The 18,452-nt window shown below is 46.2% G+C and overlaps 2 protein-coding genes across 2 annotated transcripts in view; one reads left to right on the top strand and one right to left on the bottom strand.

Moving 5' to 3' along the window:
• The window catches only part of cnksr2a (connector enhancer of kinase suppressor of Ras 2a), a 58,609-nt gene extending 46,551 nt beyond the window's left edge, over positions 1 to 12,058 (top strand). The window contains exons 18-24 of the mRNA XM_056299479.1: positions 749 to 816; positions 945 to 1,042; positions 1,295 to 1,513; positions 1,888 to 2,029; positions 8,800 to 9,024; positions 10,148 to 10,335; positions 11,861 to 12,058. Of these exons, the coding sequence (XP_056155454.1) occupies positions 749 to 816; positions 945 to 1,042; positions 1,295 to 1,513; positions 1,888 to 2,029; positions 8,800 to 9,024; positions 10,148 to 10,335; positions 11,861 to 12,058 (1,138 nt within the window). The remainder of the gene's footprint in view (positions 1 to 748; positions 817 to 944; positions 1,043 to 1,294; positions 1,514 to 1,887; positions 2,030 to 8,799; positions 9,025 to 10,147; positions 10,336 to 11,860) is intronic.
• A 3,918-nt stretch (positions 12,059 to 15,976) lies between these two features.
• LOC130130112 (kelch-like protein 34) lies at positions 15,977 to 17,815 on the bottom strand. Its single transcript, XM_056299842.1, has one exon. The coding sequence runs from the start codon at positions 17,813 to 17,815 to the stop codon at positions 15,977 to 15,979; it is 1,839 nt and encodes a 612-aa protein (XP_056155817.1).
• Positions 17,816 to 18,452: the final 637 nt, after the last annotated feature.

The raw sequence follows: 18,452 nt of genomic DNA on the forward strand, positions 1-18,452 counted from the left end.
TCTACCGAGGAGGGCTGCAGACTACGACATGCCTCCTCTGATACATGTGGAGTTGCCAGCTGGTTCTTTCACTTGACAGTGAGGAGTTTCACCAGGGGGACATGGCGCGTGGGAGGATCATGCTATTCCCTTCAGTTCCCCCTCCCCCCTGAGCAGGCACCCCAACCGACTAGAGGAGGCACTAGTGCAGTGACCAGGACACATACCCACATCCGACTTCCCATCCGCAGACATGGCCAAATGTGTCTGTAAGGACGCACAACTAACCCGGAGGTAACATAGGGATTCAGACCGGCGATCCCTGCGTTGGTAGGCAATGGAATAGACCGCTACCCGGACACTAAAGACTTATTAAGATGGAAATTTTCCCCCACTGGGACACTTAACATAGATGGAGACTTAATGCATGCCCACACACTCTTTCTCTCACTTCTCTGACATTGTTATCATCATCGTCACTTGAATCGGGGATATTTTAATTCACCCTCTTCCTTTTACTTACTCTTCATGCGTTGTGTTATTTCCGTGCCGTTGTCCTGTCTGAGTTTTGATGTCATTCGGTGGTTTTTGTGCCCAGTCACGGCTTGTCATCTCAATTTCTCCTTCTTGCCTTGAATGTCGTGGCTTCCCCCACCCACATAGCTTGCGTCCCTTCTCTCTTGTCTTTGTTTATTTATTTGTTTTTCTGGGGAAAAAAAAGTACGCTCAAATGTACAAAATACACTAAATCCTTCCTTCTGGTCTCCAGGTGGTTGAGCCGTCTCAACATGGCTGCCGTGGGCTATGCTGAACGGGAGAGGATACGCCAGGACCAGGGTGAGCACCAACCCACATAGATAGATAGATAGATAGATAGATAGATAGATAGATAGATAGATAGATTGGGTGGTTGGTTGGTTGGTTGTGTTGAGTTTCTCAGTGAGTTCTGCGTGGGATTTCTGTAGATTACTGGAGTGAGAGTGAGCATGAGGACGACGTCACTTCCAGCCCCAAACAGGACAGCCCCCCTCCTCCATACGATACTTACCCGCGGCCTCCATCCGTGAGTCACACACACCAACACACACACACACACACACACACACACACACACACACACATACACAGAGGCAGGCATGCACACATAGACACAAACAAATACATGTACTATCATCACATCCCTGGCGGGCAGCTGGCAGCCTGGCCTCATGATTAGTTTTGAAGTGTGTCAAAAGAAAGAACGAGACAAGGCGAATGATCGATTTCACACATATCTTGTCTCCATTCTCCTCTACGCTGCTTTCCTCTCTTGCAGATGAGTGCATACCTGGAAGGCAGAACCACTCGCCTGTCCTCCACAGAGACATCTCGTTCTCGCTCTTCCCAGGAGGACTTCCTGTGTGCTGACCCTGCCGCCGTAGCCAGTGAGCCACAGTACCACCCCGGACCTCTAGGGGGTGGAACCACACACAGCGGCAGACAGCCCGGAGGCAGTAACAGTAGTGATCTGCAGTACCGTTGTGATCCTATAGAGGTGTGCTATGTAATTGATTTTTAAATTGCCGAAACTACAACCCTACAATGTTACAGGTGGACAATGTGTGAATGTTAAAACTACAACCCGTACTTCCTGGTTTGCTGCTACCTTTGGTGGGCTGTGTTGAAATAGGCTACACTGTGTAAGAAAATGCACATAAATATGCCATGTACAGTTGTCGTAGCCAATACCACCAAAAACCCTAAAAAGCCAGTGATTCAAGAACAATCTACAGCATCCACTAGTCATGTAACTGGAAAACACTTCTCCGCAGAGTTTCAGAGACATTCAGCAGGCTGATCAGTATTATGGTTGTGAATGGAGTGTTATCCCCACATTATCTATACTAACCTTCCCTCTGGCTCCTGTAGTACCGCTCCAGCCCTGCAGGGGGCAGCAGTGAAACAGGCTCACCTGGCCGCTCCTCCTCATCTCAGCGTCGTTCATGGCAGGATCTCATTGAGACTCCCCTGACCGAGGCTGGCCTGCACTACTTACAGACTGGACCACTAGGTAACACAACCGCAATTCATTTTGCAAAAAAAACCCCAAAAAACAGACGCTTGTGTTACCTATCATCCTTGAAAAGTGACCATTAGTATTCTTTGTTTTGTTTTTTTTGTTGTCATTCATGCTGAATGAGGAGATGTCATCTCTTTTCCAATAAATAAGTTAAGATAAGAGGAACTTAATCAATCCATTCTGAATAATTATACCATGCAACAGCAATTAAAATCACAGCAGAGCCACAGCGTACGATTGAAATTACACAATGAACAAAATAAATTAACAAAATAGAACAAAGTAAAGCTTCATGTTTTTTAGGGATTCACCCTGTCATGAAAGAAGGTAAAATCAGGCGGAATATTCTACTAGTGTTGATTAATTCAAGAAATTTCTTTATTCGAGATTTTTGATGGATGACAGAATCTTCTTCATTTGGCTGCTCCCATTAGGAGTGACCACAGCGGATCATCCGTTTCCATTTCTTCCTGTCCTCTGCATCTTCCTCTGTCACACCAACCGCCTGCATGTCCTCCCTCACCACATCCATAAACCTCCTCTTTGGCCTTCCTCTTTTCCTCTTGCCTGGCAGCTCCATCTTCCTTCTCCCAAGATACCCAGCATCTCTCCTCCGCACATGTCCAAACCATCTCAATCTCGCCTCTCTTGCTTTGTCTCCAAACTGTTCAACCTGAGATGTCCCGCCTAATCCTGTCCATCTTCGTCACTCCCAATGAAAATCTTAGTATCGTCAACTCTGCAACCTCCAGCTCTGCCTCCTGTCTTTTGGTCAGTGCCACTGTCTCCAAACCATACAATAGAGCTGGTCACTACCATCTTGTAAACCTCCCCTTTCACTGTTGCTGGTACCCTTCTGTCAGAAATCACTCCTGACATGCTTCTCCACCCACACCACCCTGCCTACATTCTCCGTTACTTTGAACAGTTGACCCCAAGTATTTAAACTCATCCACCTTTGCCACCTCACCTCTACTCTCATTTACGCATATATATTTCATCTTGCTCCTACTGACTTTTCTTTTCTTTTTCTTCTATTCTTTATCTTCTGTCCAAGTGTATACTTCCACTTCTCCAGACTCTCCTCAACCTGCTCCCTACTCTTACTACAGATCACAATGTCATCCGTGAACATCACAGTCGACGGAGACTCCTACCTGATCTCGTCTGTCAACCTGTCCATCACCACTGCAAACAAGAAAGGGCTCAGAGCCGATCCTTGATGTAATCCCACCTCCACCTTGAACCCATCCATCACTCCTACCGCACACCTCACCACTGTCGCTGCCCTCATACATATCCTGAACCACACTTACATAATTCTCTGCCACTCCCGACTTTGTCAAACAATACCACACCTCCTTTCTCGGCATCCTGTCATATGTTTTCTCTAAATCCACAAAGACACAATGCAACTCCTTCTGACCTTCTTTATACTTCTCCATCAACACTCTGAAAGCAAACATTATATCTATAGTGCTCTTTCCTGGCATGAAACCATACTGCTGCTCACTAATCATTACCTCTCCTCTTACCCTAGTTTACACTACAACTTAATGCTATGGTTGATCAACTTTATACCTCTGTAGTTACTAAAGCTCTGCACATCACCCTTATTCTTCAAAATTGGTACCAGTACACTTCTTCTCCACTCCTCAGGCATCCTCTCACTTTCCAAGATTGTGTTAAACAATCTAGTTAAAAATTCCACTACAAACTCTCCTAAATATCTCCATGCCTCCACAGGTATGTCATCAGGACCAACTGCCTTTACACTCTTCATAGCTGCCCTCACTTCCTGTTTGCTAATCCACGCACTTCCTGATTCACTATTCCCACATCATCCAACCTTATTGCTCTCTCTCTCTCTCTCTCTCTCTCTCTCTCTCTCTCTCTCTCTCTCTCTCTCTCTCTCTCTCTCTCTCTCTCTCTCTCTCTCTCACTTTCTTCATTCTTCAGCCCCTCAAAATACTCATTCCACCATCTCAACACACTCCTCACTTATCAGCACATTTCCTTCTCTATTCTTCATCACCCTAACCTGCTGCACATCCTTCCCAGCTCAGTTCTTCTGTCTAGCCAACCGATACACAAGTCGTTTTTCCTCTTTCCTCAGTGTCTAACCTCTCATACAACTCACCATACACCTTTTCCTTTGCCTTTGCCAACTCTCTCTTCACCTTATGCCACATCTCCTTGTACCCCTGTCTACTTTCTTCATCTCTCTGACTATCCCACTTCTTCTTTGCCAAACTCTTCTTCTGTATACTTTCCTTTACGTCCTCATTCCACCACCAGATGTCCTTGTCTTCCTTCCTTTGTCCAGATGACACCCAAGTACCTTCCTAGCTGTCTCTCTCACTATTTCTGCAGTGCTTGCCCAGCAATCTGGCAACTCTTCACGCCCACCCAGTACCTGTTTTAACTCCTCCCTGAACTCCACACAACAGTCTTCCTTCTTCAACTTCCCCCATTTGATCCTTGGCTCTGCCGTCACTCGCTTCCTCTTCTTGATCTCCAAAGTCATTCTACAGACCACCATCCGATGCTGCTTAGCTACGTTCTTCTCTGTCACTACCTTGCAGTCTCTAATCTCTTTCAGAAAAATTCTCCTCCTGTATAAGATATATTCCACCTATGTGCACTTTCCTCCACTTTCCTCCATCACCTTGTGTTCCACCCTCTTCTTGAAATATGTATTCACCACAGCCATTTTCCTCCTTTTTGCAAAATCCACCATTTATCCTTCCACATTCCTCTGCTTGTCACCATACCTGCCCATCATCTCCTCATCACCTCCATTCCCTTCACCACCATGCCCACTGAAGTCCGCTCCAATCACCACTCGCTCCTCCTCAGGTACACTCTCTACCACTTCATCTAACTCATGCTGACAATATTCAGCATCACACCTTTGATGTTCAGCTTCATACTCATCACTCTGTCCAACGCTCTCTTCACCGCCAACACACTCTTGACATACTCTTCCTTCAGGATTATACCTATGCCATTTCTCCCCCCATCCACACCATGGTAGAAAAGTTTGAACCCCCCTTCTGATGCTTATAGCCTTACTCCCCCTTCCACCTGGTCTCTTGCACACACAGTATACCTACCTTCCTTCTCTCCATCATATCAGCCAGCTCTCTCCCTTTACCAGTCATAGTGCCAACGTTCAAAGCTCTGACTCTCACCTCCACACTCATACCCTTCCTCCTCTCCCGCTGCCTCTGGACATCCCTTCCCCCTCTCCTTCTCCTTTGCCCGACAGTAGCAGTTTCCACTGGCACCCTGCTGCCCAACAGTATTGGTGGCGGTCGTTGGTAACCTGGGCCTCGACCGATTCGGTATAGAAATCTGATCTATGATCTGCACATATGATTTGGGAAAACCCAGCCACTGAGGATGCACAAGCTAGTGTATTCTTAGTGCCAGTCCCAAGCCCGGAAAAATGGGGAGGGTTGTGCAGGGAGGGCATCCTATGTAAAATCTTTGCCAAATCATATATATACTGTTGGGCAGCAGGGTGCCAGTTGAAACTGCTACTGTTGGGCAAAGGAGAAGGAGAGGCGGGAGGGATGTCCAGAGGCAGCGAGAGAGGAGGAAGGGTAGGAGTGTGGAGGTGAGAGTCAGAACTTTGAACGTTGGCACTATGACTGGTAAAGGGAGAGAGCTGGCTGATATTATGGAAAGAAGAAAGATAGGTATACTGTGTGTGCAAGAGACCAGGTCGAGGGGAAATAAGGCCAGGAACATTGGAGGTGGGTTCCAACTCTTCTACCATGGTGCGAATGGGAAGAGAAATGGGGTAGGGGTAATTCTGAAGGAAGAGGATGTCAAGAGTGTGCTGGACACTTCCAACAAACTCTTGACATACTCTTCCTCCTCCAGAGAGGACGAGTATGTCGAGAGTGTGTCGGGACAGAGTGATGAGTATGAAGTTAGAAATTGAAGGTGTGATGTGTGATGATGAATATTATCAGCACATATTCCCGAAAGTTGGGTGTGAGATGGAAGAGAAAAAAGAATTCTGGAGTGAGTTGGATGAAGTGGTGGAGAGTGTGCCCAAGGGGGAGAGAGTGGTGATTGGAGTGGCCTTCAGTGGGCATGCTGAAGGGAACAGAGGTGATGAGGAGGTGATGGGTAAGTATGGTGTCAAGGAGAGGAATGTGGAAGGACAGATGGTGGTGGATTTTGCAAAAAGAATGGACATATCTTTGGTGAATACATATTTCAAGAAGAAGGAGGAACACAGGGTGACGTATAAGAGTGGAGGAAAGTGCACATGCACACAGGTGGACTATGTCTTATTTAGAAGGCGTGATATGAAAGAGATTGGAGACTGCAAGGTGGTGACGGGAGAATGTAGCTAGGCAGCGTCAGATGGTGGTCTGTAGGATGACTTTGGAGACCAAGAAGAGGAAGAGATTGAAGGCAGAGCCAAGGATCCAATGGTGGAAGTTGAAGAAGGAAGACTGTTGTGTGGAGTTCAGGGAGGAGTTAAAACAGGCACTGGGTGGTAGTGAAGAGTTGGCAGATGGCTGGGCAAGCACTGCAGAAATAGTGAGGGAGACAGCTAGGAAGGTATTTCGTGTGTCATCAGAACGGAGGAAGGAAGACAAGGGGACTTGGTGGTGTAATGTGGAAGTACAGCAAAGTATATAGAGGAAGAGGTTGGCAAAAAAGAAGTGGGATAGTCAGAGAGATGAAGAAAGTAAACAGGAGTACAATGAGATACAGCATAAAGCAAAGAGAGAGGCAACGAAGGAAAAGGTGTATGGTGAGTTGTAGACATTAAGGAAGGAGAAAAGGGCTTGTGCCGATTGGCTAGACAGAGGGACTGAGCTGGGAAGGATGTGCAGCAGGTAAAGGCGATCAGGGATAGAGATGGAAATGCTGACAAGTGAGGATAGTGTGTTGAGAAGGTGGAAGGAGTACTTTGAGGGGCTGATGAATGAAGAAAGGAGAGAGAGCGAAGGTTGGATGATGTGGGGATAGTGAATCAGGAAGTGCAGTGGCTTTGCAAGGAGGAAGTGAGGGCAGCTATGAAGAGGATGAAGAGTGGAAAGGCAGTTGGTCCAGATGACATAACCGTGGAGGTATGGAGATGTTTAGGAGAGATGGTAGTGTAGTTTTTAACTAGATTGTTGAACACAATCTTGGAAAGTGAGAGGATGCCTGAGGAGTTGAGAAGAAGCATACTGGTACCGATTTTCAAGAATACGGGCAATGTACAGAACTGTAGCAACTACAGAGGTATAAAGTTGATCAGCCACAGCATGAAGATATGGGAAAGAGTAATAGAAGCTAGGTTAAGAGGAGAGGTGATGATTAGTGAGCAGCAGTATGGTTTCATGCCAGGAAAGAGCACCACAGATGCGATGTTTGCTTTGAGAATGTTGATGGAGAAGTATAGAGAAGGCCAGAAGGAGTTGCATTGTGTCTTTGTGGATTTAGAGAAAATATATGACAGGGTGTCGAGAGGAGGTGTGGTATTGTATGAGGAAGTCGGGAGTTGCAGAGAATTATGTAGGAGTGGTGCAGGTTATGTCTGAGGGAAGTTAGACAGTGGTGAGGTGTGCGGTTGGAATGAAAGATGGGTTCAAGGTGGAGGTGGGATTACATCAAGGATTGGCTCTGAGCCCGTTCTTGTTTGCAATGGTGATGGACAGGTTGACGGATGAGATCAGACAGGAGTCTACATGAACTAGGATGTTTGTGGATGACATTTTGATGGTTGGCAAGAGTAGGGTGCAGGTTGAGGAGAGCCTGGAGAGGTGGAGGAATGCACTGGAGAGAAGAGGAATGAAAGTCAGTAGGAGCAAGACGGAATACCTATGCGTGAATGAGAGGGAGGACAGTGGAATGGTGAGGATGCAAGGAGCAGAGGTGACGAAGTCGTGTGAGTTTAGATACTTGGGGTCAACTGTCCAAAGTAACAGGGAGTGCAGAGAGGTGAAGAAGAGAGTGCAGGCAGGGTGGAGTGGGTGGAGAAGAGTGTCAGGAGTGATTTGCGACAGAAGGGTACCAGCAAGAGTTAAAGGGAAGGTTTACAAGATGGTTGTGAGACCAGCTATATTATGTGGTTTGGAGACAGTGGCACTGACGGAAAGACGGGAGGCGGAGCTGGAGGTGGCAGAGTTGAAGATACTAAGATTTGCATTGGGAGTGATGAAGGAGGACAGGAGTAGGAACGAGTATGTTAGAGGGACAGCTCAGGCTGGACGGTTTGGAGACAAAATAAGAGAGGCAAGACTGAGATGGCTTGGACATGTGTGGAGGAGAGATGCTGGGTATATTGGGAGAAGTATGCTGAATATGGAGCTGCCAGGGAAGAGGAAAAGAGGAAGGCCAAAGAGAAGGTTTATGGATGTAGTGAGAGAGGACATGCAGGTGGTTGATATGACAGAGGAAGATGCAGAAGACGGGAGGAGATGGAAATGGATGATCCGCTGTGGCGACCCCTATGGGACCAGCCAAAAGTAGTAGTAGATATATGATTTGGCAAAGGTTTTATGCCTGATGCCCTTCCTGATGCAACCCTCCTCATTTTTCCGGGCTTGGGACCAGCACTAAGAATGCACTGGCTTGTGATGCACAAGGAATATGGATGAAATAGAATAACAAAATGTAAACTTTTTGCAGCGACTGTAGAAATGACTCCTTAGTAACAGTTTCTCCTTGTATTACTCCAATATGTATTTTCAACCACATTTCATTTCTTTTCCATCAACATTTTTCTTGCATTATTTTCATTACAGAAGATGCTGTATTTGCTGAACCAGGCCCAGGGGGCGGGACTATGGCAGTGGGTGGGGTTTACACGCTCCCTGCACAAAGAAATGTCCCGTTGCCTATGGCGATGCAGAGGCTTATCCCTATGGTAACACAGGGCGGCAAACCCCGCAGCTTCACATTACCACGAGACAGCAACCTACACACGCTTCTCACACCGCCCGCCAGAGAGGAACAGCAAACACACACTGGTTAGTTTCACCTATTTGATCGATGCCGTTCTTGACATGTTTAGTTTAGTTTAGTTTAGTTGTACATTTAAAAGACACAGATCAGTTAAAAAAAACCACACCAGGAATAAAAGAATGCAGTGGAGGAGGGAATCCCAGGTGGCTTTTTCAAAGTGTTCCTGTATGGTAACAAACAATTACAGAATGAAGACCAAATAAAAATCAAAAAAGGAAAAAAACTATATTAATGAAAAAAAATTATCGAAGAAGAAGATAGAGAGAGGGGGGGGTAAACATGCAAAGCTACAATACCATAGACTGGTGAACTGACCTTGCATGTACAGGAAAACAAATACAACATAGTATATCTATTTTCCCATTGTACTAATTTATACCATTAGCATTTCCAGCCAGCAGATTACAGCATGATTATTATACAAGTGCCTATGGGTGTATTGATGTCCTCCAGTAGTTGCACTGGGAAATAACCATTCGATTTTAAAGGGAAAATTCACGGATTTCCAACCTTATCTCTGTCTGTCTGCGATAGTGATGGCACATGAAAACCACCTGCAGTTGTTCCCAGTCGTTTTTGCATCTTTGCAGTGGTGTTGAAGTTTTTTTCTGGCCACCAAGTGACGTATCACGACGTCAGTTGGCAGCAGGAAAAACTAAAAACTACAGCCTAGCAGGATTTCCAATACTATAATCTACTCTATACACGCTGTTGAAAAACACATTCTCGTTCTATAGGTTAAGCTACGTTTCCGATGGGGGAAATTGCGTCCCACAACACTTGCGCCTGGGATTTAATGGTTGATAATACAGAAGCTAGAGTAAAATGCATTCTGGTACATGTAGGCAATGTGGGAAAGACTCTGAATGCTGATTTCTTCGTCAGTATAGTGCACAGTGTGGACGTTATTGCTTCGACTACTAATCGACTACATTACTCATCAGTACTGACCGCACGTTCAAAAATCCATCGGTGAAATTTACCTTCAAGCGTCTCCATTACTAAACCTAATCAGAATGGTTGGCGGAGGATACGAAATCAAATGGTAAAAAAATTCTGAAGTAGGTTTGAGAGTCGTTCTCACTGTCTGACCGTCTACCTCTGTCTGTGGCGCCCTCGCTTCCGCAGGTGGAAGCGAGGGCGCATCCCTTGGTGACCTGTTTCGCGCATGTGAACAGGGCGGGGTGTGTCCTCTGGGCCGCGCCTCAGAGGTGAGGGGTCAGTCGGAGTTCAGAGAGTCATTCCTCCGCCGGGCCGCCGACCCTCAGCTTAATGACCGGCTACATCGCCTCCGCATACTGACCTCCACGCTGAAGGTAGGCGTTTGCACACAGGCACATACACACACACACACAACCACAATTACATCAATAACATACAAACAGAGGTGTAACTATGAGTGTATTTAGATATATGAGCATACTCGTTATTACATATACACATGCACGCACACACACTTACACACCGGTTAAAAAAAATCCATATATCAAGTCTAGATTTAAGTTTGCAAACACAAGCCAACCAAAGTAAATACTCACATAAAACACAGGTATATGCTTGCATGTGGCGGCACGGTGGCGCAGTGGTTAGCGCGGTCGCCTCACAGCAAGAAGGTCCTGAGTTCAAATCCCAGGGTAGTCCAACCTTGGGGGTCGTCCCAGGTCGTCCTCTGTGTGGAGTTTGCATGTTCTCCCCGTGTCTGCGTGGGTTTCCTCTGGGTGCTCCGGTTTCCTCCCACAGTCCAAAGACATGTAGGTCAGGTGAATTGGCCATACTAAATTGTCTCTAGGTAGGTGTGTGTGTGTGTGTGTGTGTGTTGGCCCTGTGATGGACTTGCGGCCTGTACAGGGTGTCTCCCTGCCTGCCACCCAGTGACTACTGGGATAGGCTCCAGCATCCCGCGACCCCGGTTGGGATAAGCGGCTGGGATAATGGATGGATGGATGGATGCTTGCATGTATCTACACACGTGTACACACACACACACACACGTGGGTAAACAGACACATGGTGGACGACATCCTTCATGCTATTAGTTTTAGTGGAGTCATCTGTCCCAGTCTGTCTCTGGTTTGGTTTGAGTCTGTGTCGGAGAAAGTCTTTGTCTATTTGTTTCAAGCAGCATTTTTGTGTCTTCATGCTATATGACCACAGTTGTGTAACTGAACTAGCGTCCTCTGTTGCCTGTGAATGGCTCTTGCTTTTGCCGTCATTCTGTCTGGACTGTCTGTCTGTGGTGCTTCTTAAAGGGAAACAATGACCGTTTTCAACATACGTATATTGTATGGACAACACCCCATTAGCAGCCATAATACTGAGCAGTCTTCTGTGTGTGTCTCTGAAATGCTGCCAAATTTGTCCGAAAAATTGTCCGCCGGTGACATCACTGGTGGATAATTCATGAATTGCTGTCATTATATGGCATTCGGTGGCACTCACTACAACAGCTCTTTATACATTGCAGCCTGTTTCAACTTAGCCCACCGAATTTCGATTTAGCTCAGTTTCACAGCTGTTGATGGAGTGTTTTGGATAAAACATAAACAGAGATAATGTTGAAAATCGTGACTGTTTTTCTTTAGGTTCATTCGGGTGTGGATGTTTCACAGAGGCGCGTGGCGTTGTTGCCTGTGTGTAGCTAGCTTTGTGCAGGGCTCTGGTGCTTTGGATGTCCTCAGTTGCTGGAATAGGTCGGCTGTGGAAAAGTTCCTAAGTGAGGCGTGTTTGTCTCTCGTCTGCGGTCTCTTAAGTGTGCGTCTTCTTGTGCGTATGTGTGTTCTGCAACATAATGGTAGAGAAGTGACCCGCCTCCACCCCTCCTGTGTTTCTGCATCCTTATAGGACAGGGAGGGGGAGTTAGCGTTGATTGACAGGCTGCTGGCCAAACCCCAGCTGTCGTCGGCAGAGTTCCAGGAGTGGAAGAGAGCCTATCAGGAGCTGTTCTCCCAAGAGCCAGTCACACCGGCCGAGTCAGACCCAGCCCCGCCCTTGACTCCATCGCTCTCTCACACACACTCCTATATTGAGACCCATGTCTGATGAAGCATACGTTCACACAAACACTCGTCTGCACGTGCTCACACACAAGATGCTTTCATCGCCGCTCGGAGGCCATTGCATAGACTTGAACAAATCGCAGCTGACATCTGATTTTTCACTTTCGATACATCAGGGTTGTGTTCAGTGACGAGAAGAAGCAATCGCAGAAGTCCAGATAGCAGTGGACTGTAAAGACAGAGGAGAAGGGACTTCTTGAATCGCTCGGCTTCACAGCTCGATACGCTCTCGATAAACCAGTTGCAGGGTGCACATCTGTGACATGACAGCTTTTACAAAGAGGCTTCGGTTTTAAGCCCGAGTGACTCAGCCCTTACTCATGTTTTCATGTCACATTTGAGTAAACCGACAAGCTGATCGGGTATGTCACTCCAGCTGGCGAGAAGGCGGATGGAAGGTAGACTGATAAGAATTTCATGTCAGGTTTGGATTTCTTGTACCTAAAATAAAATTATCTTGCTTGGAAACATCACCACAGAGTATGAACCGTTGAGTGCACCGAACACAAGTTGACTGACTGACTCCCGGGCCTCCTGACAGTGAAGGATAGTCTCTATGTGAGCTGTCACTGGTGGTGTTACCAGCTGTTTTTCATCCAGCTTTTTATGTCATCTCTATACCGACTGTACGGTGTAATTTAAAGTTCCATAGACAGGTTGATAATATCCAATGAGTGATACACATCGTATCCTACCAAGCCTTCCACTTGATGTATGTGATGATGTTTTCTGTACAGTGAGCGTTACTGTATAGGCAAAGGAGGGAATATTAAGCACAGGTCTTTTCTTATAAAGTGTTCTCAGTTTCTATCTCTGGTTTACGAGAGCTACGTTTGTGCCAGTTTGGTAGAACTACGCACTGTGCTGGGCTGGACCTAAAGCATGCTCACCTTATAGCTCTTCTGGGGATAGGATCCCACTGAAGACCATCTGACTCTCCGTGTACTGCATGCCACACAAAAAATGTGAGGAAATATTTACATAGAAATGAAACACGTCTCTCCTGAAAATATATATACATATATATATATATATATATATGTTTGTTATTTGTACCGCTGCTGCCAAATAAATGACTTTTACTCAGAGACACTGCACAAAACTATGAGCAATTATGCACGCAACCCTGCACAGCACCAGTGTGCACTCATACACAACACACACATTAAGAAACACACGCAAATGCACACATGAATGCAAAGGTGCGCACAGACATGCACACAAATAAGTGCAGAAGTGCAAACTCGTGTACGTGCGTGCACACACACACACACACACACACACACACACACAGCAAACTCAGTCCGAATGCTCATTATATGCTGCTGCCCGTGGTTGGTTGTAGTAGCATGTGTTTGTTGTAGTTTGATACACTACTACATTTCTGTTTCCATGTTTTAGACCTCTAGACACAGTAGATCTCTCTTTTTAGATGGTAAACTTGGAGTCAAGCATATGTTCTCTAGTTCTGTTTTTATTAGTTTGTTTGTTTGTTTGTTTTGAAGGACTGTCATTGAGTGAAGTCTGTTTATTGTTAAATCTATGGTTTATAATGTATGGTATTAATTTATATAATCATTTAACGTGTTCTGTTAGAAGAACCTGGGTCAATAAAGTTTAGCCGTTTGGATGAAGATGTTGTGTGTTTTGTTTACTCTTGGAAACAGGGAGGGGAGGGGATGTATGGGGTGAGAGGCAGTGGGGGGGGGCTTTAGTAGCAGCTGTTCTAACCCCTCTGTCAACAGAGCAGGGAGGGGAGAGAGGATGAATGAGAAAAGATAGAGAGAGAGAAAAAGGGGAAAGAAGGTAGAGAATCTAGCACAGACCAAGCAAGATTTACTGTTTGAGCCAAACCCTGCCGTTATCCTGACATGCTGACACTCAGCGAGATGTGACGGGAACATTCAAACACGCAGACACGGACAAGTCCCTTTGCTTTTATTGACAGATTGCACTTTTATTGACAGATTGATTTATTGTGACAAAATGCTCCTCATTCTGCAGAACTAGTTACTTTGAGTTTGGCGTGAAGGAATTCAGGATACAAAACTGTCAACTGAAATTTAACAGACATGAATGAAATTCCTGGAGAGAGAGAACATTCATTTTGGAAACTCTGCAGTACATTTGCAGCTGTTTGAGAGAATTCTTGTGAAATTGCATCAAATATTCTCATCAAACATATAACAGACAAATCATATTTCAATGCAAGCAGTATAAATTCAACAAGAAGGAAAGCAGTTTCCAACACAGAACTTAATTGACTATTAACTCCAGTTGCTCCCACTAAGCACTTACGCTAAGGATTCTCCGCTAATGTTTTTTCTTTGACCCAGTTGTCATTTCAACGAAAGACAACGGTCCTGGAGGAAATCTCAACATTTCAATGCAAATATGATAATACCCACGTTTCATGTGATAAATCAGCAAACATTGTGCTCCCACTAATCAGACAGACAGTCAGTCAATCAATCAAGTTGCATTTTAGATAGCGCTTTTCTAGCTGCAACAGCCACTCAAAGAGCTTTACATTTCTGGTCAAATCTGAATTTCAGACACCTGTTACAATAGAACACAAGCCGTTTTCTGTACAATCGCTACCTATTTCATATGCGCAAGGCACCGAAATGTGATGTAGAACGGTTAACTTATTCACTATTGACGTTAAGCAGACCAGTGACAGACCTTAGTCGGTATGCAGATAAATGGATTGTCGACAGCAGTGGAATGGTCACCAGAAACTACAGTTATTTTGCTGCACCTAGCATTACCATATCCATTATTACCACGTGGGAATGAATCAGAGCCTCTGAATAGCACGCAGGCTTTGCTATCAACACGGCCGAATGGGTCTCCATGTTAACTGTTCGAATAGATTTAATCATTTCAGCGCATGCCAGGCTAACCACATGCATAACAATCGGTTGTCACTCAGCAAGTCAAACAGACTGACTAATAGATTACGTTTGTGATATTGGGCTATACAAATAAAACAGATTTGATTTGACTTGAGCCACTATTGCAGCAGTGTTGTCAACCAGCACTTGCTACAGGCCCGGCTCCAGGGGATGTTGTAGTGAGGCTTAGCCCCCCCAAGTGAAATTCAGTGCCCCCCCCAACCCAAATGATATCAAGATGTTTAAATCCTCTAAGTAAATCAAAATTGTTGTTGCATTATTTCATGTTGGTGCACTATTTACCAAATTATAACAGTCTGATCCCAAACAACCTGTCCCCCTTAAAGAAGTCCCGTTTCTTTTACTGGGGGAGAGTTTTTTCCGACTTCTTGTTTTATTACTCTAATTGCTCTCATTACATGTTGCTCTTTCCATCATTGGCAAGTAAATATGGTGGCTTTTCTTTCTCTGAATCGAGGAATGTTACATGCACAGTACTTGACATACACAGACCGTTAACATCAAAACACTCAGCTACACTTTGGTTTTCCTCTGATCGCATTCATCCATCTCATTCTTGACTTCTCTTTTAACCTGTGGTCTCTGTTGTGTGATGAAGTCGTCCAGCTTTTCCCAATTCAGGCTGGAACCTCATTCATTCAAAAGATATCTCACATCAACTTCTCCCCAACTTCTCCCCCATCAAACTGCCCATTTAACATCTAAATAACCTGAAGTAAAAGCTTTATATTATCATACATATTAATGAAAAGAGAAAACAAGTGGGTGTTAGCCTACTCATTTCAAGTAATACTATGCCACGGTGAGGCACTTTCCTTGTGCAAAGATAATTTCACATGCTTTGAGAAAAAAATGCAAATCACATTCTTCTTGAAATCTTGGATTAGCATTTTGGTTTCACTTGTATTCAAAATTGGATTGCAAGCATCAATGGGTGATTAAATCCCTTAGTAAGATGCACATCTTTTCATTGTGTACCTGTTTTAGTCTGGTAGGGGCAGCAGTGTGCACTCAGTTCCTGTCAGTGGTCTGGGGAGCTGACAGATCTCTTTCCAGCGGTCTCTCTCCGCATCATATTCCAGCACACTCTTCACCGTCACTTCCTGTCCCCTGCTCCACTTCCTCCCTCCGAACAGCAATAGGCTACCAGATGGAGCTGTCGCCAATCCATAACTGAATGAGCCAATGAGAAGGGGGCGAAGGCGGGTCCAGTGGTCTGCCTGCGGATCGTATTTTTCAATGTCGCAGAAGGGCTCGTACATCCCTAACAGAGCGTAGATATACCCATTAAGAGTTGCCATGCGATGACCAAATCTGGCAATAGACATTGAGGCTCTCTTCTCCCAGGGTTTACCTCCAAAACTGATCTCCCAGTACAGGACCTCCCGGCTGCTCTCTCGCTGGTCACCCTGTGTGAAACCGGGGTTCCTGCCCTGAATGCCGCCCTGGATTCTGCGGCGTAGAATGCCATGGTTGCCGGGGATACCGCCTGACACATATATTGCATTCCCTAGCACAGCGGAGGCGTGGCCATGAAGGGGACAGGGCAGAGTGACTGCCCTCCTCCATGATCCCTCAGCCATGTTGTAAAATTCCACCGAAGCCAGAGAGGTGTGCGTGTTTGTCCCTGGTCGTGTGTACTGCCCCCCTATGGCATAAATAACATCCTCCACCACACAGCACGTGAACTGGGTCCTCCTCTCAAGCATGGGGTCCACTTCCTCCCAGCACCCAAAGCGGGGATCATAGCGCCACACATGATTGGATGTTGCCACGGTCACCAGTTCCCCTACGTCACCATCTTCCTCCACCACTTCCTCCCCTCCAATCACAAACAGGAACCCTCCAATGGTGCACACACAGTGGTTCTTCAGTCGTCGTGGGATGCCATAGCTCAGTGATGAGAACTTCCTGTTTCTGAGGTCAAAGGTCAGTACCTGTTGCTCTGGCGAATCAGGACTGCTCCCCCCACCCACTAACAGCACACGATTGGGCAACGCTCTGAGTGAAGACTGTCTGCTCTGTCTGATTGGCTGGGCTGATCCTAACCTATGATACTCCAGTGCTTGAGTCAGCTGACTTCTTATCAGAGGGGTGGCCATAACTCTGTGGGAGTGGCACAGATTGACAAGGTCAGAAGATGTGACCAATCCAAAGCGCAGGTGACTCAGCAAATGGTTGGATCGCAGTAAAGAGAGGGGGCCGTTCATATCCAACCAATCGATAGCCAGTTTTATTAGCTCCACTTCCTTGACGCCAGGAATCTCCTCGGCCTCCAGCACCGCCATCAGGGATTGGATATTCAGCTCCAGAAGTTCTTTCCTGTTTTCCCATAACAGCACTCTCATCTCCATGGCAATGGTATGGTTCGCTGCCACCAGTGCATCTTGGAGCGCATGGCACTCTGCCAAATTGGCATAACCACAGCACGTGGCGGCGCACAACCCCTCAGTCATGAAGTCCTCGCATATCGACACGGCTGTCTGCACCTGCAAGTACCTGGCTGTCTCCAGAACAAACGGAAGGGTAACGGGCGACATGCTGAGCCAGCCGGAATACAGAAAGTCCAGAATGGCCTCCAGCCCCTCAGGTGTTAGCGCGGGGAGACTGACGGAGGCTGCTAGTCGCTCTGCTGTGGTCTCTCCAAACAGAGCCCAGAAATAGTCACTAGAGCTGGCCAGCAGGGCTCTGTGACACGGGAAAGACACTTCCCCCGTCTGAAGGACGACATCACACATCCTCGCTTCGGAACGCAGACGCTGGAACCCCGAGAGAAGTCCGGTTCTGTGGGAGGAACTATACAGGAGGGAGTAACTCTCCATGGCAAGGACAGAGGCAAAGGAAGGAGAGGAAGAAAAAGGAAACTAGACTGGCAAGAAAGCGTTCGGGACAGAGGGAGAGACAACAGAAGAAAATGTCAACAGAAGAATAAAGTACAAGAATGAGTGGAATTTTGAGGTGTTAAAAACAGCTAAAACAGAAAAGACAAATGAAGCGCTGGTGAAAAAGAGGAGGGGAAGAGGTGCAGAGGAGTGCAGGAAAATACACTAGGAAGCATGAAAAAGAGTTTAAAGAGATAGAGGGGGGCAATAAAGCAGCACTAGACATGAAATGGGGCAGTTGAATTAATGATGGTTTTAAAAAGAGGCAGCGAAACAGACAAAAGAAGACGAATGCTACAGGCAAGGCAGAGACAGTCAAAGGCAAAGAAGAGCCACTCGAGAAAGACCAACAAAGAGAATTTGGGATTAGTGGGAAAAAGAGCTCCTGAGCGAAGGCTTGAAGAATTGAAGGCGGTGCAGAAAAGAAGGGAAGAAGGCAGAGGGTCGAACAGAGGAGCGAGGAGAAGAGGGAAAGAGTGTGTCATCTGGGTCGAGGTCTCTCCATCTGTATGTTATCCTCCCCGTCTCCCTCTGTGAAGCTGCAGGCATGTGACACGTTAGTACCGGAGTAGGAAAG

The sequence above is a fragment of the Lampris incognitus genome, chromosome 19 (assembly GCF_029633865.1).
Source record: "Lampris incognitus isolate fLamInc1 chromosome 19, fLamInc1.hap2, whole genome shotgun sequence".
Classification (NCBI taxonomy): Eukaryota; Metazoa; Chordata; class Actinopteri; order Lampriformes; family Lampridae; genus Lampris; species Lampris incognitus.